At 36.4% G+C, this 23,530-nt stretch overlaps 1 protein-coding gene across 1 annotated transcript in view; it reads right to left on the bottom strand.

Moving 5' to 3' along the window:
* Positions 1-23,530, bottom strand: part of LOC136029634 (nephrin-like) — a 225,769-nt gene that overhangs the window by 179,014 nt on the left and 23,225 nt on the right. Inside the window, exons 3-4 of the mRNA XM_065708135.1 lie at positions 19,192-19,388; positions 10,976-11,083 (exon numbers count right to left, since the gene is read on the bottom strand). Coding sequence (XP_065564207.1) covers positions 10,976-11,083; positions 19,192-19,388 — 305 coding nt within the window. The remainder of the gene's footprint in view (positions 1-10,975; positions 11,084-19,191; positions 19,389-23,530) is intronic.

The raw sequence follows: 23,530 nt of genomic DNA, 5'->3' as shown, positions 1-23,530 counted from the left end.
GGGTTGAGACACACAACAGGAGAATAGCTTAAAAATTCAAAAAGAAGAAAACAAAATCTTTAGAGTTCAACTTGCTGTGCACATTTATGCTCTCCAAAGAGTAGAGGAAAGAGTAATCTGCAGTTTTATTATCAAAAATTAACAATTTCTATAAATTTGGAGATGCCAATGAAAGTTTAGACCTTTGTATTTCAAAATTAATAAAACCACCAAATATGCTAAGAAAATAGTTCAGGGTTTACAATAACAACGATTGAAGGATTTGACTTGCACTTAGTACTTGTTGATTACAACTATCCCATTAGCCAAAAGGGTAGCCAAACTCCTGAACCCTTGAAGAATAAGAAGGCTATTACTGATTTACCCTCTAGCCCAGAATTACAAATACTTTAAATGGAGTGCTTTAGCTAGTGGGCACCAAATTTTGTGGGATAATGCTACCAAAAAACGGCTTTTAGCTCTGACCTAAGAGGGGTAAACTGGGGAGCCTTTCCCAGTGTTTCGTTTAGATGATTTGAGGGAAGATGGCCTATCCAAATGAAAGATATTATACTCTGAGAAATGGAAAACCCAACTGATGGAATATGTGTCCTTTTTTAATGATACTGATGAATTACGCACCATGTCTAATTTTAATGTTAAATATTATGTATATTTATTGTAGGTAGAAAACAATAAAACCAGACACTTTTTCCCAAAATTGAATCTTGGTATACCGATTTCTAGAGGTCAATATACTACAATTTTTGCGTTTATTGTCTGGCTCTGAAACCTAGCAAAGAGGGATTAAGGGACCATTTGAAAAATTGTTCCCCTCGTGAACTACAGGTACTAGAATCATTACAGAAAGATAAAGTTACGCTAGAATTTAATTATTTTTCGTATAGCATTCTAATGGAATATAAATTTTTTGAGGCTTTCGAATCAATAAATGAAAAAAACGGGGAATATTTTGGCCAACACAAAACAGCGGCTTTCGTATATACCGTAGTTAGGTCCAGTAGGGAAATACTGAAATATGCGAAACATTTAGGGTCTTCTATTCACATTGAGGGTTTAAAAGAGCTTTCGAAGCACTTTCCAAAGGTCACTACTCCACGAAGACGGGGGGCCCTCCCCCAAAGCGGCCTACTTTGGGAGACTTAGTTTTCTAAACGAAAGAGTAAAAGCATTAACATTTATTGTCTAACGTGACCTTTTTTTTATGACTGCAAGATATGGCTCCAGTCGGTTAACATTTTAATCAATAAAATTTACAATACTTTTTTAAACAGCACTAAATGCATTAATTATATTATAATGAATAAATACAAACGAGTTTCGGGTCCAAGGTGGGGGACCGAAGGCGATGATTTGAGAAACGATAATAGCACGATTTAATTTAAAATTGTATTTATGCGAGAAAATTCTTCAAAATGGCGCAACATACTGTATTGTCACCATAAAACACACAACAAAACGGAAACTTGTCAAAAATTGTGACCATAAAACACACAACAAAACGGAACACAGAAAGAAAAAACGCAACACAGACTGCAAAGTACAACAAAAACCACTGAGACAATGTGAAAGAAAATATATCTCTGCTTAAGAATATGGGACCAATCATTTAAATTATCTCCCATTTTTCTATCATGTTTCACTATCCGTATAGTGACAGAAACCTCTGGGTCAGCAACCTTGAATTTGGCAAGAGAGAGCAAACTTCTATGCCACGGAGGCATATGAAGCAGATACTTGGCAAAATGAACGAACATGTATCAGATTTTACACTTTTCAGTTTCAGTTAGGAGTTTCCAGGAGATTGCTGTGTAGAGGATATAAGAAGGGCAACAGCATTATATAGAGTTGCAAGAAGAGGTCGGTTGAATACAAGTTTAAAAGATACAGTGAAAGCGTAAGCTTCTGAGATTCAAAGTCTAATTTTTTCAAGAAGAGGTTTTTGGGTGTGTTGAATAGTAGAAGAACTGGACCGATCCGGTGCTAGAACAGAGCTAGATCCAAGCGTGATGGAAAGGGCAAATGAAGCTGTTTTACATTTAAAAAGGAAAATATCAGATTTGGAGATGGTGAATGAAAGCCCTAATTTCTAATATTTGGTTCAAGGATTCCGAGAGTTTTGGATATGCATTGAAGAGTTCGATTAAAATTTGCGAGGTTGTCTGCACAGCATACCAGGGAAATGTTTACAGAAGACAAAATCAGCAAAGGTGGGCACAAATCTGTTGCTTCTAGTATATAGCTATTAAAAAAGTCGGAAGAGGTGACTGCTACTTGGCGAGCCCCTTTCTTGACTTGGATAAGCTGTAGTCACGGAATCGGGGGAATGCCATTATTTGAGGGTAGCTTCAGGTGAATACAAAGTCTAGACTAAAAACCCTTAAGAGAACAAATACTAGCTCAATCTATGTTTAGCAACTTCCAGAAGCATCACTGCATGAAAAAAAGAGTCGAATGCAAGTCTGACATCATGACCTCTTAAAACAATGCCTCATCATTTTATGCTAGATCCGGGCAAGACAATGGGATCTAGAATACACGAAGAATGAGATTCATACGATCCAAATATCCTTTAAACAATATTCTTAAGAAATTAGAAATTGGTCCAGTCTCTCCCCCGTCTATCTTATAAAAAATGACATTACCTTAATTTGAATCTTCATTTCACTATAACAGTTCAAAATCAAGGGGAATTAAAATGCCTCTCTTCACTTTTGGCTAGTTCAAAATTTCATTAAGGCGTTAAATCTCGTTAAATAGCAATAAGAGTCAATAGTTGGAGGGGCAAATAAATCGTCCGTATCTACGTTACCAGTTAAAGGGGTGAATAAATTGTCCAATAAAGCGTCACTAATTACAAGAGTGAATAAATTTCCTTGTAAAACATCGCTAGTTGAAGGGACGTAGAAACTGTCTGGTAAACGTCACTGTTTAAAGGAGCGTAGAAATTGCCAAGTAAAATGTCACTGATAGAACAAGCATTGACATTGTCCAATAAAACATCAATAGTTGAAGGAGCATATAAATTGTCTTGTAAAACATCACTACTTTTAACAACAGTAAGACAGACACCCGTATCGGCAATGTCACATAAAGGGCTATATAGATTGTCTAATAAAGCATCACTGCTTGATGAAGCGTAGAAATTTCCTAGTAAAGTGTCACTAGTTGAAGGCTTCAATGTAAGTCCACATTTTTCCAATTCTTTGTTGATTGTAAAATCAAATTATGCGTTATTGTCTATAGGTGGATTGAAGGTAGAAGCAGGTCACATATCTGGGTCGGAGTGGCATATAAATTGCCTGATAAATTTCTTGAAACGGTACCTGCATCTTGGTTAGAACTTGTGGGCACAACAATATCTGATTTGTCTAAATTAGGGTCTGAAAGCCCCTTTTTCTCTGGTGGAGGTTCCTCAAAATCATCAGGAATACCATCCTATTTCAGGACTGATTCAGCTAGATTATTCATTTTTTTTTTTTTTTTTTTTTTGTGTGTTACTTTCAACAACTCGTAAGACATTAAAAATTCTTAGCTAGAACTAACGACAATTTTGGTAAATAAGATTTCCAGGAATTCTAAGAATATAACATCTGGTACTACTACCACTACTACAGCTGCTAGTATAATTGTGTTGCGGAGCAACACTACTGCTTTCGTAGTTTTTTTTTTTTTTTTTCACCGTGATCAGCGACCTGTAGCTCCGAAGTGGTAAGAGTTAAAAATTTGAGATTTTTCAGAGGGAAGGGAAACGTGAAACAGAGTAAAAAAGTTCCAGAGAAATTCCTAAAATTTCTAACAGTTTTCCATATAAAAAAATAAAACCGTTTTTTTCTTAGAAACTCTGCGTTCGATGTTTGGTGTCAAGTTAAGGCGACTCTAGCTTCGGAAATAAACTTGTTAGAAATACAGTTATGCTGAACTCATGTAGAACTTTCGTTTGTCTCTTCGAGAACCGGAGCACAAAAATCCCTAGCTCTTACAGATTTCCCGGAAATAATTCCGGAAAAGTCCATCTCGTTCCGATTTTTTTTGGAATTTTCTCAAATTTTCGATTTTGATGTTTCTTATATTTTTATCGAGTAGTGCTATGAAAAGTATACAAGAAGAAGTGAAGTGTTCTATATACCAAGTTGCTTCGTTCTCTAAGAAATAATTTCCGAAGTTTCGACGTTCTAGAGGTAACTTCTGTTCTGGACCAGCTAGAATTTTTTTTCCAACACGGTTCGACAGGTCTCGATCTCCTAACAACTGGAGCTTACAATAGTTTCTCCGAAATAAAATTCCTTCTTTGGGTTTTTCTATTTGGAAGTTTTGTCATGCCCTCGGGGCAATTTAAATTTTTTGGTGAATTTTGTTTGTTTTATATTTTCCTAGCTTAGACCATCAAAAGTTAAGCGAAAAACTATAAGACGTTATTTCCGTATCTCTTTCAGATTTCCCGGAAATAATTCCCGAAATGTGCGTCTCGAAACATAATACTTCGAATTGGCGTCAAGTTAAGACGGCCCTAGTTTCGGAAGTAAACGTTTTAGAGATAAAATAATTATGAACTCATATAGAACTTTTATTGATGTTTTCGAGAACTGAAGCATGAAATTCCGTAGCTCTTACAGATTTCCCGGAAATAATTCCGGAAAAGTCAATCTCGTTCCGATTTTTTGAAATTTTCTTAAATTTTCGATTTTGATGTCTATTTTATTTTTATAACGTGAAATGGATTAAAAAGTTCCTCGGAAAACATGCTTCAAGATAACAATCGAAGCCGATTAGAAAAATGTCCTCTGAAGGACATAATGGAGAATGTCACTCCGCAACTGTGTCCCGTAGGGCACAGTTGCACGTGTTGCTCCGCAACTGTGCCCTAAGGAACAGGGCACAGTTGCTGCAACACTTCCCGTTGCACAGGCAAAGGAGGTCTAGTTGCTACTACTATTACTATTACCAATACTATTATTAATACTACTATTAGCAATATTCTAAAACTACCACCATTACTACTACTACTACTATCAGGAGGAACCATCAGCAATAAGTACCTTCCTGGGACTGCCAGGACACGTCGAAATTATCTTGATTCATAGGGCCAGTTATCACAATAAAATGTTAATGAAGATACATTACCTATTGTACTCCTGGACTTTGAACCTACTACAGAGGAAGTAGAGAACTAACGGAATTATTTTTTACTCAAACTTTACGCAATTTTGCCACAAAGGTTTGGAAAAAGGGAGGGTTTACAAATGGGGCTGACAAGTGCAAGTTGTACTGGTCAAGTGACTTGCTCGCCCTGTTGGACATTGTTTGCAAAAAACAAACAAAAAAAAAACAGATAAAATTTATGAGGCATTTGGTCTCGATCTTGGCTAGTATTTTTCCACTCCACATCTCGTCATGCACAAAAGTTATGCACATCTCGTCATGCATAGCATCCTAAGAATTATCCGGGACAGATCGGGCTCATCACTGACATTAACATATACCTTTTTATCAGGCATATGTCAGAGAGGTCATTGAGCTAATGACCGCTAATTTAGCTTATGTCAGAGGTCATTGTGATAAGTCAGATGCAATATTCCTTGACATGAATACCCTCAGGCCTTTGGCTATGTCTCACTAAGCTCTACTGTTAGGAAATTATAAATAGCTCAGACCCCTCCCCCTTCAAATTTCCCGACATTGCCAGTGTTCAGAAGAATGGGGTTGTTGGATGTTTTTTTTTTTTTTTTTATTGACGGAGAGATACCAGTGAAGGCTCATGATTCAGTAACAGAGTATGTTTTTCAATACATTCATTTACTAATGTCCAGGGAGTCTCTGAGTGAACGCAACAGATGTTTGATAGAGGGATGAGCGTCATGAATTAAACCAAAAAAAAAAATTGCCGACATTTTGCCGAAAAAAATATTGTTGGGCATCATGTAAAATTAAAATAGATGTGCACAACTGGTTTCAATGTCGTTTTTCTTCATAGAGCGTTCCAATTAAAACAAAATCAATATATAAGGACGTTTATTGACTTTTTTGTCGAAAAGCGTTTTGTAGCAAAACAAAGGTAAAAGGAATAATCCATAAAGTCATTTTAAATTCAGCCTTTATTAAAATGTGCGAAAGTGCTCGCAATAGCAGTCGTTGTGACGGTGTAACCCAATCCCGAACATTTTTCTCAAATTATTGTCGACCCCTAATGTACATCCTTTGCACTCGTTGGTCAGGACTTGATACTATTGAATAAAAAAGGCAACGTTTTATTGAATAAAAATACTGCCGTGAGTAGCGCCATCTTTTCGAAAAGAAATTATTAGAAAAAATTGACATTGTTCATGCTAGAATTATACTAGAATTTGGCTAGGGTACAGTGACAGGGAGAGGGTAGAGGCCGACATTTCACCGAAAAAATATTATTGGGCATCATATAATTTTGAAATAGAAAAGCAATATATAAGGATGTTTATTGAATTTTTTGTCGAAAAGCGTTTTCAAGCATAAAGAAAAGTCAAAAAAGTAATCTATAAAATCATTTTAAATTCAGGTTTTATGTGCGAAAGTGTTCGCAATAGTAGTTGTTCCCGCAGCGTTGAGCCAGAGGGAGAGGAGGAGTTGCTGCTCCACGTAAAACATGCCTTGGAGTAGATGTTTCTTGTTGTTGTTTTACTAAAGTGAAGCTTTTTTCAATGTATTTCGGCGTATACACAAGTTGTTTTTCAAAATTAGAAATTTTTGTTGTGTTAAATTAAATTGTTAGATATTAACTCAGTTGTTTTGTTGTTGTTGTCATTGTTTTATCGAAGCGCAATTTTTTTTAGTTTTTATGAATATACACAAGTTGTTTTAATTTTTTGATAGTTTAAAAGTTTTATTTAATTTAAAAAACTATTTGATTTTAAAGGTTAATTGTCTTTATTTTTTGATTATCTTTTTCTGTATGTGCTTTCGCATTTGTTTAATGTAAAAAAGATTTTGATTTTAACTCAGTTGTTGATTTAATAAGGACACCGAGAGAGACATAGATTATGTATAAGCTTATGACACCAATCAGAGCTTTTTTCTGTGGGTTATTGATGAATCAGAAAACGAATTTTTTTGTGGAAAATAATTCAAATTATGGGTGAAATATTAGTAACAGGAGGGAATCATCAAACATTAACACAAAATAAATACTATTACTATAGTGTTTGGCAAGAGTCATTTGATCGGATAAGGGCTATTGAACACATTTGAAAATGAAACAATCGATTCAATGTTTTCAAAAATTCATGCTGCGTTTGTTTTGGATTTGTCCGGTATTCAAGACAGGAGTGTGCCTAGAACTGGAAGCATACTCTTAGAATGCACATTCGCCGATGTCTTGACTCTAAGCATTACGTTAACATCATTAAGTCAATTCGAAACCTATTTGGAAATCGTCCCGGACGGCACTGTTCTACTAGACATGGCGCCATGAACACAAGTCAAATAATCGGTGCATTTAACTGGGACCCATGAATTTCCAATAAAAATCCTATGATATTGGATTTCCCTCGGATTTCCTTTAATAAATTCAAAGAGGTAGCAATATCATTATCATTGCTAACAGTAATAGATCAAACATAAGAGATACAAGTCATAGGCTATGTATTTTTCAAAGTAGTGGATGCATGGAATTTCTTATCTTCTCTTCCTGCCATATACTAACTACCCTCTCCCCCATATAAAGAGATTTATTGAAATCAAGGGTATTCCTGTTGTGCAGAACCCGAGCAGAGTTCAATATTTGACGTCCAAAACTAGCAGTTTTCGTGCACTGTTGTGTATCGTTTTCCAATCTTGTGATTTAATTGCTCATACTGAACGTAGAATTGGGCTATCATATGCTTCTTTGATAAGGAATAAGTTGAGCTTCAATCGCCGTCTTCTCTAGAAACATTTCAACTCTGTCGCTCTACCATATTATCTGTACGTATCACCGTTTTGGAAAAGGATCATAAAATCTGACAATTCTCAAAAATTCGTTCAGTTTTCTTCCGGTTCTCAAAATATCTTTTACTTTTTCCTCCTTGAACCCATAAATCTTATCTAGTTAAAAAATTCAGATCCCATTATAGCTGTGGAAAAGAGAATTCGTGCTTATAATTCCCGTTTGACGAAGTTGAACCATCCTTGGTCTTCGGTACTGGTTCAGTAGTTAAGGTCTATTTTTTATTTGTTTTTTAAGTTTTTGTTTCATGCTTAGTGCGTATTTGTGTGTTTTATTAATTTTTTCTTTCGTTTATTGCTCCATTTTTCCTTCCTTTGTATGATGGGTTTTCCAAAAAAAAAAAAAATAATAATAATAACAATAATAAAATAATAATAATAATAATAATATATTAGTTCATTTTATACATTGGTGCATCGGCGAGGCAGAATTGGTTGTGCGTATTGATGGATACAACCTGCTACGCAACCAGTATACGAGTCTATCAATAGCTCATTGACCCCAAGAGTACATTAGGGGGTGACATTGCTACATAGCGGCGACAGAATTCCTTATATATATTCTACTGAAGGGTTTTATCAACACTTTTCATTTTTTTTAATATAATTTAGGCTAGAAAAATAAATTAACATGGTTTCAAAATTATTAATGAGGTGATCAGGTGGCAATCATCGGTTAAAACACAGAATTAAGTTTCTTTTGCTATAAAAAAGATAAAAAATAGAGATTGTGTTTTGTACCCTATAATGCAGTTTATTTTGAACATACTGCATTTTCGTTTTGGCATACTTAAGACTTTTTTGAATAAAACTTATTGAAAAATTTCTTTTTACTGGTATTTCATTAAAAAACTTAAAGACCAATAAAATCATCCCCCCTCCCTTAACTGCTAGATTTTAAATTAATTTTAGCCCCCCCCCAAAGAAAAACTATATTATGAATTGACGTCGTTCACTATATGGAATAAGATCTAATTTTTTCAAAGAAATTTTTTTCTTAGGACATAGCATATCAAATCATTAATGAGTTGACAACCATAGATTTTCATTGACGGTGAAGCAACAAAACAGTAACGTTGCTTTCGGAAATTTTTTCAGACAGTTCGTGGTAACGAACTGTAGTAAGGAGCGACCCAACTCAATAGTAAACGGAACTCTAAAAAACGGAATTTTGACACTGATAGATGATTTTTAATTTTGACACTGATACATCAAAAGAATTAAATTTTTAATATGATTTTAATGATATATGTTTCATTAAATTTAGGCTTACTCATCAAAAGTTACGAGCCTGAGAAAATTTGCCTTGGTTTGGAAAATAGGGGGAACACCCTCTAAAAGTTATAGGAACTTAACGAAAATCACACCATCGCATTCAGCGTATTAGAGAACCCTACTATAGTAGTTTCAAGTTCCTATCTACAAAAATGTGGAACTTGGTACTTTTTGCCAAATTACCAATCACGAGTGCGTGTTTATTTGTTTGTTTTGTTTTTTTCCCCAGGGGTGATCGTATCGACCAAGTGGTCATTGAATGTCGCGGGAGGGCTCATTCTAACGGAAATCAAACGTTCTAGTGCCCTTTTTAAGTGACCAAAAATATTGGAAGGCACCTAGCCCCCTCCCACGGTCATTTTTTTCCCAAAGTCAACGGATCAAAATTTCGAGATAGCCATTTTGTTCAGCAAAGTCGAAAAACATTAGAGCCATGTCTTTGGGGCTGTCTTATGCCCCCACAGTCCCCAGGGGACGGGCTAAAGTTACAAACTTTGACCAGCGTTTAAAAACAGTAATGGTTATTTGGAAGTGTTCAGACCTTTTCAGGGGGATTTTTTGGTTGGGGATTGAGGGGAGGAGGCTACGCAGGATTATCTTCCCTTGGAGGAATTTGTCATGGGAGAAGAGAAATTCCATAAAGGGGGCGTAGGATTTTCTAGCACTATTTAAGAAAAAGCAATGAAAAAATAAATATGAATAAGTTTTTTCCACTGAAAGTAAAAACCAGCATTAAAACTTAAAACGAACAGAGATTATTAGGGATATGGGGGGGGGGGGTTCATCTCTTCCTAAATACCATGCTCTTTATGCTAAAGTATTTTTAGCAATTGCAACTGTTTATTCTACAGCCTTTGTGATTCAGGGGCAAATCTTAAAGAATTTGGACAAAATTAAAGCCTTAGTGTAAAGAGCGAGGTATTAACGGGGGGGGGGGGGGGGCAAGCCCCCTCATATACATAATAAAAATATAAGAATATAGAAGTTCGTTACGTAAGTTAATTTGTAAGTTACATATATTTTTTACTAATAAGAATGTTCGTTAAAAATTAAAATATAGTTGTCTTTTCAAGTATCGAAAAACTGGAGGTCAACTAGGCCTCCTCCCCCACCCTTGTTTTCAAAATCGTCTGATAAAAACTAAGAGAAAGCCATTTAGCGAAAAAAAAATTATCATGCAAATTTGGTTTTAATTATTCATTTGCCGAGAGCGAAAATCAAACATGCATTAATTCAAAAACATTCAGAAATTAAATTAAAAAAAACAAGTTTTTCAGTTGAAAAAAAGGAGTGACATTAAAACTTAAAACGAACAGAAATTACTCCGTTTATGAAAGGGGCAGTTCCCTCCTCAACGTCCCGCTCTTTAAGCTAAAGGTATTTACTGTTTTATAAAGTAGAATTGAGAGAAAGAGTCAAACCTTAGCGTAAAGAGCGGGACGCTGAGGAAGGAACACCCCCTTTCATAAACGGAGTAATTTCTGTTCGTTTTAAGTTTTAATGTCGCTCCTCACTTTCAGTTGAAAAACTTGTTTTTTTTTTTATTCAATTTCAGATAAATCGAGCGAAGGATGCTGCAATTCTAGTTTTGGTAAACCAAGGTTTTGCTTAAATCTTTATGATTTCGGCAATTATAAATAAACTCCTTGCGCCCCCTACTAAAATTAAATAAGAGGAACTTAAAACGGATGCTTTACTGAAATGAACTTGAAAACTGAAATAAAGCTGTGTGAATGTGTTTTACCTCCTGACGCTTCACATGTCATTGTTAAAGAACCATTTTCTTCAATAAAAATTGATTTAGCAGTGTGGATTTGTGATTCAAACGACAATATTGGTTGTCTTGGAGGATCTGAAAAAATCGCAAATTACCATTTATTACATAAATATTACATAATTACATTGAATAGCTTAAAACTTTTTTTTTACAGACGGAACCAATTTAATGGCTTTCCCACTATACTGAGCAACACCTTGCCTTACCTAGACAGAGATCTGTATTTTTTAAGTTTTTGGCTCTATAGCGATCGAAAATCAAATGAGTGGAATAGAATAACAAACATATTGTATTTGTTATTTTGAATAAGAATTACCAAGAGATTAAGGAAAATTTGGATACATCCCTAGCCTCTATCTCAAATATTTAAAAATAATTTTAGAAGACGCAGCAAAAGTGTTTGTATTAATTTCTGTTACGTTTTGCGAGTCGGAAAAAAAATTTTTGAAACAGGGTTCAAACGGCGTAATCCATTTCCAGGATTCAGCCCTAGGGACCATAATCCAAACTAATGAGCCCTGAAAACCTCAATTCATGCAGTGAACCAACAAAACCTATTTGAATATTTCGGCCCTAAATCTAAGGGCCGTCTTCAGCAAAGAAAATAATAAACAATAAAACACTTACAATAAAAGCTCTCGGCTAAAAATCCATTTTTTAAAAAAAATAGCCTTGGCATCATTACTTCTTAACGAAAAGTTCAGCCAAGACTGTGTGATAAAAGCTAACATTTTACAAGCTAAAAAGTTCATTCATTGAACTAACTGTATTTATTAAAAATTGGAATAATTTCGTATTGCGATATTTGCCTTCTCTGCAGCTAATCTTTTAGTTCTTTGGGATTGGGCTTGTTTTTATTCGTTTCTATTTTTGTTTTATTTTGAATTGTATTATTTTTTATAATTAATTTTGTGTACATGGGGTTGAGTGTGTATTCACCCAAGTCTCTATTTAGGGATGTATTATTATTTAAGTTTCGTTTGATTTTGATTGCCTCGCGGACAGTTTTTTTGATTCCTAGGTCATTGCTAATTAGAATAATATGAAAAAAGCATCGTTTTCTTAAAGAGTTAAAGAGGCTGCGTCCCAAAGTCGAACCTTAAAACGTACAGGAATTAGGAGAGGCAGTTGGGGGGCTGCCGCCCCCCAAACCCCCCTTTTAAAGACTCTTTTGTACAGGTTTTTTGTTGTGCCGCTCTGCCTCTCCTAACCCCCCGCTCTTGGCTTCGGAAAGGCCCTCTTTTAATTAACAAAAAATTGAAATGAATGAATAATGGAATAACTTCGAAAAATGTTAAACACAAGAGGACAGGAGAACCATTGCGCCGAAACTAGTAATTAGTAACAATGAAGTCCCCCCACAACAAAAAACCTGTACAAAAGAGTCTTTAAAAGCGGGGAGTTTGGGGGGGCGGCAGCCCCCCATCTGCCCCTCCTAATTCCTGTACGTTTTAAGGTTCGACTTTGGGACGCAGCCTCTTTAACTCTTTAAGAAAACAATGTTTTTTCATATTATTTCTGTACGTTTTTCTACAATCCATGGTGGATGTAATTTAATAATAATTTTTTTTGTGAAAAAAAAAAACGCCCGATAAGGGACTTGAACCCTTGACCCGAGGATTAAAAGTCCCACGCTCTACCAACTGAGCTAACCACCTGCATGTGTGTAAATATAACTTTTAAATAATTTTTAAAATTTTCAAATTAACATGGGCTCTTATGAAGAAATGGGTTAATTAAGTGGAAAACATTTCTGTTGTAATTTCTGGAAAACAGGGAAGAAGTTATCGGATCGAGCTGAAATTTCGCGGATAAGCTCCTGGGCCGTAGGGGACCTTAACTTGTGAATTTCAGCCTGATCGGACAACGTTAAAGGGGAGGGGTGGGGTTGGGGGGTCGAAACTTTCGGGGGGTTAAGATTTTCCTACGAAACTTTCAAGTGCACTTACTCGGAGAATTCCGCATCGAATGAGTCTTCGTACACCCAGATCCGATGTCGGCTGTGACCTGTAGGCGTCGAGAAAAAAAAACAAAAGGAGAATATGAACATTAAGTGGCTATGCGTGGTTTCTGGAAAACAGGGAAGGGGTTATCGGATCGAGCTGAAATTTCGCAGATAAGCTCCTGGGCCCTAGGGGACCTTAACTCATGAAATTCAGCCCGATCGGACAACGTTAAAGGGGGGCTGGGGTTGGTGGGTCGAAACTTTCGGCCGGATTTTCTCCATGAAGGAAAAGTCGGAGGGGGGTGAAATTTGGCAGGTTTCTTAGTTGGAGCTTGGGCTACGAAATGCATCCCTCCCCATCCCTCTGCGACCACTGAAACCGAAGATCGCTTAACATTGTCGTGGTTCGCCTCTTTATGGAGGCACGAGTGTGCCTCCTTGATTGTTTTGTCAAATAGAACATAATGGTTTGGATTTTCAAAAATATGATTGCTTAAAGCTGAATCGACAAATATGGAGCTATTTCTAGATTTTAATGCTTTTTCAATACTTTCTTTGTGTTGCTGTAATCTTGTTCCTAAATTTTGGTGGGTTCGGCCAATGAAATAATTTCCACAACTACATGGTATTTGATACACCCCTCTTAGACGAGTAACTGTGGTTTTATCCTTACCAGAATTGAGAAGATTCATTATACTTAAATTACTTGTGAATACAACACGTAAATTGTTTTTTAAACAAACTTTTTTCAGTTTTGAACTAATTTTTGGAATATAAGGTAGGTAAATCGTGCTTGTGGGTTTATTCGAATATTTTACTGGTGTGGGATTTAAGGCTTTAGAAGAATACATCTTTAATCTTTGAGCAATAACAGTATTTATGAGGGAAATTGGGTACCCCTTGCCAAAAAGTATGTCTGTAATAAAATATAATTTTTTTTTAATATACAACTCTGAACATATATTAAGTACTCTATCCACAAGAGATATTACCACACCTCTTTTAACCTGTGGAGGATGGTTATATTTGAAGTGAAGGTATCTATTATTATGCGTAGGTTTTCTGTAAACCGTAAAATCAAGTTTATTCACACTGTGTATTATCAATACATCTAAAAAAAGGTATTTTTTCTATCTGTTTTGGTCTCTAGAGTAAATTACAGGTTTCTATCGTAAGTATTTATATGTTCTAGAAAACGTTTAAGTTCACTTTTGCCATAATTCCAAACTAAAATTACGTCGTCGATGAAACGTCGCCAAAACACATGATTAAGAAAATACGAATCCCGGCCCAATTTTCAAGATTCTTGACGAAAATATTTGCGAGTAGGCATGATAGAGGTGCTGCCATAGGGTATGTATTATACGACTATTAATTTAAAGGCAGTTTCATTACTTGCTTACATTTCTTCATGAAATAGGTACAAGATAAAATGAAATAAAAGCACTGTAATGTGCAAATAGGTAAACAGTCATCAGATTCCTTACAAGAATCATGGCAATTAATGGATGTAATGGAGAAACAGACCTAAATAGCCGATTTTACTTACTTCAAAATCTTTAGAAACATCTATAGGTGGCATGGTAGAAAACGTGAAATCTGTTTTGTGAATTAACCTGTGCACGATTACTTATTGTCATTGTTATGTTAATTTTAAAAGTTTACTAATTAGAAAATTCCAGCAAATACTTGCAGTGAAATCTACCCTCGTTAGGTTAGGACTAAAACTCTGGTAGTCTTTCTTGAGCTATGGCTAGATTCAAATGAAGGAAGAAAAAGTGAGGCATGAATATATATATATATATATATACATATATATATATATATATATATATATATATATATACATATATATATATATATATATATATATATATATATATATATATATATATATATATATGTTTCTCCCCTAGCTAAACACTCCGATCAGGATGGCCACAACTTCATGTGGCGGGTGGTGCCCACCCCGAGAATCTCGGTACCTAGGTATAACCTAGCTTTAATCAGATTCTAGGCCTAGGGTCGGTAGGGCTAGTGACCCTCCACCCGAAAATTAAGTGCTACGAAAAGTGACAATATAGCCTCTGACCCGGATTCCCTTTTAAGATCTCGACCATCGCGAGTCAAGGGACATGCTGACGACGTCAGAAAGACTGACAGACTAAACCTTATGGACCGAAGGGGGCTACGAATAGCCACCTGGAAAGTCTTGACTTTGAATACACCTGCTTCAAAGAACCTACTCTCTGAAGAACTTCGCAAGAATAAAGTGTCAATTGCAGGTCTTACAGAAACACGTCTTACCGGAAGCGGAGAAGAGCGAATAGGTAACAGTGACTCATTGCTCTGGTCTGGAGGAAGCTCGAGAAGGAATGGTGTTGGCCTTGCACTAAATAGCCTTACAAGAAAGGCTTTATACACGAAGCTGTATCGGACAGATTAATGAAGGCCTGCTTTGGACACAAGCATGGCAAGATGACTGTCATCGTATGCTATACCCCGAACAATGATTCTGATGATGCAACTAAGGAGGATTTCTACTCTGCTTTGTCCAGATGCCTTGCAACAGTACCCCCCCCCCCATGATATAACTATTCTCCTTGGCGACTTTATTGCGACAGTACGCGATGATATGGGTTTATGGCGTGGCACAGTTGGTCCTGTATCTCCCGACCCACTTAACGACAATGGGCTCCACTTACTTGAACTATGCCGATCTCACGAACTTTACATTGCAAACACCTACTTCCAAAGCAAAACTATCCATCAGTACACGTGGTATAGTAATGACGGTCGTACAAAGAAGATGAATGACTACGTCATTATTTCCAAACGCTAGAGATCATTGGTGAAGAACTGCAGAACTTACAGATCATCAGAACTTGGAAACGCAGACCATAGGCTTGTGTGCGCCGATCTTTGGCTTCGCCTCCATGCACAACGATCGAAAAGAAAACCCGTCGCTGAAGATGTTGGGAAACTAAAGGAACCAAATACTCGCCAGAAGTACAGTATCGAGATATCGAATCGCTTCGAGGCCCTTGGCTCACTGAATAGCAGCGCAAGATCTCTGGAAGCATTTTAAATTGCAGACCAGTGAAGCAGCACAACTAGTGCTTGACAAGAGGAGTTATCCAAAGAAATCGTGGCTAACTAATGAAACACTGCAAGTCATAGAGCAAAGACGGAAGGCAAGACTTCTTGGGGACATGACCACATATCGGAGGCTCAATGGAGTGCGGAACAGACTCATTCACCGGGATAGAACCCAGTTTGTTGCAAGGAAAGCCGATGAAATTGAGCTAGCTGCAAAAAAGAAAGACATGGGCAGCCTATTCAAGCATCTCCGAGACCTCACTGAAAATAAAGCTCCTACCCTAGGTCCCGTCCTGTCCAGGGATGGTGCACTTCTCTCTGACGAAGGTTCTTGTCTTGAGCGGTGGAAGGACCACTTCTTTCAGCTCCTCAACAATACTGGTCCGTTTGCGCCTCCTAATGATAGTCCCAGCCAACCTTGCAGTCAAAGACCTGGAACAGATGTTCCTCCAGATGAGCCTTTCAGCCCCTCAGAAATTGGACTTGCAGTAAAAAGACTCAAGAATAATAAAGCTGCTGGTATCTATGGCTTAAACTCAGAGCTGCTAAAATAAGGAGGTCCTGCAATGCTCCTGTTTCTACACACCCTGTTCTCTACAATCTGGCAAACAGAGATAATTCCCGAGGATTGGCGGAAGGGTGTCATTATCCCCTTATGGAAGAGAAAAGGCTCGAGAAGCGACTGCTCCAACTACCGGGGAATAACCCTACTGTCAGTCCCTTGCAAACTGTTTTCAATGGTCCTGCTGGATCAATGACGGAGCATCATTCGAAAAATCCGGCGACCGGAGCAAGCTGGTTTTATGTCGGATCGTTCAACCATCGAGCAGATTTTCATCGAGCAGATTTTCACGATTCGACAAATAGTAGAGAAGACCACAGAGTTCCGACAGAAAGCATTTATTGCCTTCGTTGACTTCCGTGCTGCATTTGACTCAGTCGATCGAAAAGTTTTTTGGCGGATTCTAGAGTTGACTGGCCTACCCGAGGAATATTGCAGACTTCTCAAGGCGCTGCACCATGGGACGGAGAGCTGTCTGCAAGTAAATGGTCGGCGCAGCCCGTTCTTTCAAATCACGACAGGGGTGCGCCAAGGATGTGCAGTGGCCTCAGAGCTCTTCAACGTCATCATAGATTACGTTATGACAAAAACCACTTCACGTCTCAGCTTTGGGCTGAAATTCGGAGATCATACCATCTCAGATGTCGATTTTGCCGATGACTTGGCCATTCTGGCGGACTCCACGGAGGAGCTGCTGTAAGCGCTCCGAATTCTGCGAGAAGAGGCTGCCAAAGTAGGACTGCATATAAACTGGAACAAAACTAAAATTATGGCCATAGACCCGTCTTCTCCTGCTGTTAACTCTCCAGCTAGCCTGGACAGCACCACTAGCATCGAGGTTGTTAAAGACTTCACCTACCTGGGCTCCGTAATTTCTTAAAATGGATCACTTCTCCCCGACCTGCAGGCAAGATTATCTAAAGCGTCTTCTGTCATGGGTAGACTGAATCGTCACCTCTAGTGAAAACCAAATATCAGTAGCACAACGAAACTACGGATCTTCAACGCTTTAGTCGGCTCTGTGATGCTTTAAGGAGCTGAAGCATGGCAAGCATCAGCTGCAATCCTCAAGAAAATAGACGTATTTCATGCAAAGAGCCTGAGGAGGATTGAGGGCCTACGATGGTCCGACTTCGTCAGCAATGAAAAGCTTCTGCAGCTCACAAAGCAGTCTTGGTTTTCGACTCGAGCAGCCGAGCGAACCTTCCGATGGTTCGGGCATCTGCTTCGAATGCCACCACATCTACCCGCAAAGATGATCTATGACTTCGACCCTATCAAAGTTGGTTGGAAGCGACCTCGCGGCCGACCGAAGAAACGTTGGTCCGACAGCCTGTCCGAGTTCTTGGCGATGGCAAACATCAGACAGGGCGAAGAGCAAATACTCGCCATGGACCGAAGTGGGTGGAGGACGCGGACGTCACTTTCTACGCCGAGCAGTGCCCGGCAGGAGACTTAAGTCAAGTCAATATATATATAAACAATACACTAATTTTAATCTCGCGTTATCTTAGTTTGAAAAATACTGTTGTCTACGTTGACCTGTAGAATAGCTTTGATCCCATTTTGAACTTCATCTTAAATTTTAGCCTTAATCCATGTTTTACGCATTAGAGCTCATGGTATTTCTTTGCTAACAAACGGTACGAGAATCTGATGTTCAATTTTTTTAGAATATTCTATCTAATGAGACTTTATCCCAAAAACTACATAGTTTTCTAGGATATATGACCTTCTAACTGTGTTTCGAGATCTTTTGGCGGAGGTATCACATAACAAGACATAACTTTACGTCACATATAGGCACCAGTCATCGATTAAGTTTATTTAACCTTATCTTGACTGCTTTTTGTGATGATTTTTTTCAGAACTTTTGGTTGCAATCATTCTTTTCAAAATCAATGTCTTTACTTTTAGGGTTTTTATTAACCTTAGTCACGTCAGTTTCCTTGTGACACAATCTGTTTGAATGCTACTTACCTAGGTAGGTGGGTAAAAATACCTAGGTAAAACTTCTTTTCGGTGATATTTAGTCTTACTTAGGCAAAAATCCTTGTCTTTTGGCAATTTCCCTTGAACTAACAGTTATTTAGGCCATCGTAAAATCAAGTTACCTACTTCAAAAGTTTGCTAGAAATTTATTGTTTCTGTGATAGGTCTTACGTAATAGTTTGTAGTTAAATAATTGCAGTTCTAATTTGGGGTTCCTAAATCCAGCACTTTGCAAAAAAAAGAAGTTTGAAACCCTACACTCTTGGGCTCACAGACATGTTGAATATTTTGGTACATTATTTTTCAATTCTTCGTAATATTCGCTTCCCCGTTTTTTTTTAATAATTCTGATTTTGATTGCTGATAAGTTATGATTGGTATCTTTAAACAAAATGCGTTTCGTTTATTTTTATTGAGCATTTATAGCATATTCTTTTGATACATCTGTTATGTCTTGCTTTTTTTTAGCGTTTCGTTCTCTGTTGTCAAGGGTTGTCTTTCTCCTTCTGTTCATTTGGTTTTATCAGGATATCCTAGCTAGAGTTTCCAAACAAATTGAAAATTTGAATTTAGACGAGATCTTACCTATGACAGTCATGTTATGTCTTATATGAATTGTAGGATCCTTAGCATAGTCAAGTCTGCATCGATAAATCCCGGAGTCATTTTCAGAGGCATTGAAGACATATAAATCACCTGGAAATGTATTACTGCTGTCAATCATGAACCGTGGTTTATTGAGTTCTTCGGTGGCTCCATTTTTCAGGCTATCAATATTTAAGCTAAAAGAAATACGAACAAAGTGTAATAAGACATTAAAGTATAAAAGAGCTATGCAATCAATGGAAAGCGATGCTCCGATTGTTCTAATCTGAACAAAACTGAGTTCAAATTAAATGAATTTGGATTTTGACAAAAAATCAGCTCTGAATGTTGTCCGAACAATTACTAGAACTGAATTTGGATTCACCTGATTTCTAACATTTGCATTAGCGGTATTTTGGTCGTAGCCAAATATTACTGCAAGATTTATTTTATTTGTTGTTTTGAAAGATTTATGATAATCCAGAAAAATAGAAATGCCAAATACCTCCCAATATGAACAAAATGAGAGTGAGTACCTTTTGAAAGAAAATAAGATGATCCCCCAAATTTTCATTAGTTGGAATTTATAACAGGTGCACTAGCTTACGAATCAAAAGATCTAACAAAATTCAAGAAAGTGAATACAAAAAATATTTTAACGTGACAAGGCCGATAATACTCCTTTTATAAAGTTTTTGTAATTTTATTATATTGGAAGCTTTTTCCTCGTATTCAAGCCTAAATAAAACAAATATTATTGTCTTAGCAAATATATGTGTTAAAATTGACATCAAATAAATTCCTCTGTCAATTCAAAACTGGGGGGGGGGTCTATTGACTTATTTATTGGCTCCATTTGCCAGGGTGTCAATTAAATACAAGAAAAATAATTTATTATAAGATATGTGTGTATCTACTGAAGAAAAATTTCAAAGAAATTCATTTTTTATCCTAAATATAATAGTTTAAGAATAACTTAAAAGATAATGTCTGTAACGATAGTAATAAAACACAAATAAGTTTTAAAAAATTCAACTCAAATGTACTGCAAGGAATAAGAACAGAAAGCCAGAACTATAGAAATATATAAGCCCAAGAGAACAACAAAGTTAAAATCCTACAAAATTTCAAGTTCAGATCAAAATGAAACATCGAACAGAAACTAAATATTAGTTAATGATTTTAAATTACCAACTTAACAACATGCGTGACATTTATCGGCTACCACTACTACCAGATTCTTTGGCCAGTCAACGTTTAATTGACTATATAAACTTTAAAATAAACCGCAAAATATATGGGATTAAAAATAAAATATTTCATTAAAATTTTAAACTTTATTTTCTTTTTAGAATCATCTGTTTTAAATTTGAAACATGGTTTTCAATTTCTTCGTAACAATCTAATGTTTATTTTAAAATGTTATGAATTGAAACTAATAAAATAAGGAAGCGTTGGAAATGCTAACAGATATTTTTTTAATGATCCACAATTTTAATCCTAGAAACTTTTACTATTTTTCCTGACTGAAGAAGTATTAAAATCAATAAATTTCTCAATAATTATGTGCTTATGTTCATCCTAACTTTGCCAAAAAACCTTCAGGAGCAGTGTAATTTATACTGACAAATAAATCATTGACCCTTTATTCTACAATAATAAAATCTTTGCTCCAACTTCATGTATAGTTTTAAAAAAATGTTGCCATATCTTTTTTTCTCACCTGAACGACCTGGTAATCTCTAATGAACTACTATCAATTCTACATAATGCATTTTGAATATTTCTTTGTTACTAATGCTTAGTTGTAAGTCATAGATTAAATAACGCGCGGTGCAATAGTGCTGTATACGTGAAGCAAGAGGAAGGCTCTGTTAAATTAAATAAAAAAAAGTTTTTTTTTTTAACTGAAAGTAACGAGCAACATTAAAACTTAAACGAACAGAAATTTTTCCGTATATGGAAGGGGATTTTCCTCCTCAACGCCCCACTCTTTACGCTAAAGTTTAACTCTTTCCCCAACCTCTACTTTTTAAAACAGTAAAAAAACTTTAGCGTAAAGAGCTGTGCGTTGAGGAGGAAAATCCCCTTCAATATTCAGAGCAGTTTCTGTTCGTTTTAAGTTTTAATGTCGCTCCTTATTTTCAGTTGAAAAAAGCTTGTTTTTTTTAATTTAATTTCTGAACGTTTTAATTATTGCATGTTTTGATTTTGGCTCTCCCCACATAAATAATTAAAACGAAATTTGCATATTAATTGTTTTTGGCTAAATGGGTTTCTCATAGTTTTAATCGAAAGATTTTGAAAAAAAGGAACGGAGGAGGAGGCCTAGTTGCCCTCCAGTTTTTTGATTACTTAAAAAGGCAACTAGAACTTCTAATTTCTTATGAACGTTTTCATTAGTAAAAAATATACGCAACTTACGAATTAACTTACGTAACGAACTTCTATATTCGCATGTATTTGTGACATATATAAAGGGGTTCACTCCCTTGTCAATACCTCGCTCTTTACACTAAAACTTGAATTTTGTCACAATTCGTTAAGGATGACCCTTTAATCACAAAGGCCGTAGAATAAATAGTTGAAATTACTAAAAATACTTTAGCGTAAAGAGCAAGGTATTACGAGGAGGTGAACCTCTCATATGCGTAATAATTTGTGTTCGTTTTAAGTTTTAATGCTGCTCCTTACTTTCAGTTGAAAAAACTTGTCATGTTTATTTTTTCATTATTTTCTTAAACAATGCTGGAAAGTCCTGCGCCCCCTTCATTGAAATATTCTTCCCCCATGACAAATTCTTTCATGGAAAGATCCTCCCACGTATCCACCTAAAAGCCCCCCCCCCCAAACCAAAAACATCCCCCTGATAATGTCTCTACACATCCCAAGAGCCATCAGTATATGTAAACGACGGTCAAAGTTTGTAACTTGCAGCCCCTCCCACGGGAACTGTGGGGGAATAAGTCGTCCCCAGAGACATATTCATTAGTTTTTTCGACTATGATGAATAAAATGGCTATCTAGAAATTTGATCCGGTGACTTTGGGTGAAAAATGAGCACGGGAGGGGGCCTGGGTGCCCTCCAATTTATTTAGTCACTTAAAAAGGACACTAGAACTTTTAATTTCCGTTAGAATGAGCTCTCTCGCGACATTCTAGGACCACTGAGTTGATACGATCACCCTTAGAAAAAACAAACAAACAAAAAAAAGTAAATAGACACGCATCCATGATCTGTTTTCTGGTAAAAAATGCAAAATTCCACATTTTTATAGATAGGACCTTGAAACTTCTATAATAGGATTCTCTGATATGCTGAATCTGATGGTGTGATTTTCATTAAGATTGTATTACTTTTAAGGGGTGTTTCCCCTATTTTCTAAAATAAGGTAAATTTTCTCAGGCTCGTAACTTTTGATGGGTAAGACTAAGCTTTATGAAATTTATATATCTAGAATCAGCATTAAAATGCAATTCTTTTGATGTAAGTATTGGTATCAAAATTCCCTTTTTTAGAGTTTCGGTTACTATTGAGCCGGGTCGCTCCTTACTACAGTTCGTTACCACGAACTGTTTGATATTTTTTATTTTCACCAAGCTTTTCACGAATTCACTTCGCATAAAATGGGCTGTCCCAGAAATTGTGTAGGGGACACACTTGATTGGGATTGTTTAATTTATGGTATCGATTGCTCGACCTCGATTGGGTGTGATTAAAGAATAAGAAGTGATTCGGTTGTAACCAACCCCCGTACCATGCAATTTTTGCTGCCGTCCTTTAAAGGAAACTAATCAAAATTTTAAGATAGTTACTTTGTTCAGCATAGTTTAAAGGTCAAATAAGAATGACGATCGGTATGACAAAGCCCCAAAATCTCTTAGGGCAACGTTTTTAAGTTATGCAATATTCCCATTGACTACAGGTAGGATCTGTTATAAGGAATGGGGGATACGTTTGATCCCGGATCTTCAAAGAGGAAAAGGACGTTGAGAAGAAACTTTCAGATAACGTTGAATTAAATCAGATGGGAATGCAGGTTATCAAAAGAGTGAATAAGTGATATCTCAGCAATGGCTTAGGGTATTAAGTTAAAATTTTCAGGCCATATTTAAATTTTCAGGGGATGCTGAACTAACCAAAATTCCTTATGGTAGTGCTCACCATGCGTGCAATACCACTTTTAATAATACTACTACTACTACTAATAGTACTATAACTACTACTACTACTCCTGCTACTGCTACTACTACAAAAGCTACTATTACTCCTATTACTAATAGTACTACTGCTGTTACTACCCACTACTGCTACTACTACCACTACTGTTGCTAATAT

The sequence above is a fragment of the Artemia franciscana genome, chromosome 7, assembly GCF_032884065.1.
Source record: "Artemia franciscana chromosome 7, ASM3288406v1, whole genome shotgun sequence".
NCBI classification, from domain to species: Eukaryota; Metazoa; Arthropoda; class Branchiopoda; order Anostraca; family Artemiidae; genus Artemia; species Artemia franciscana.
Note: the sequence above shows the minus strand (reverse complement) of the source record. Positions and strands in the feature narration are given on the sequence as shown.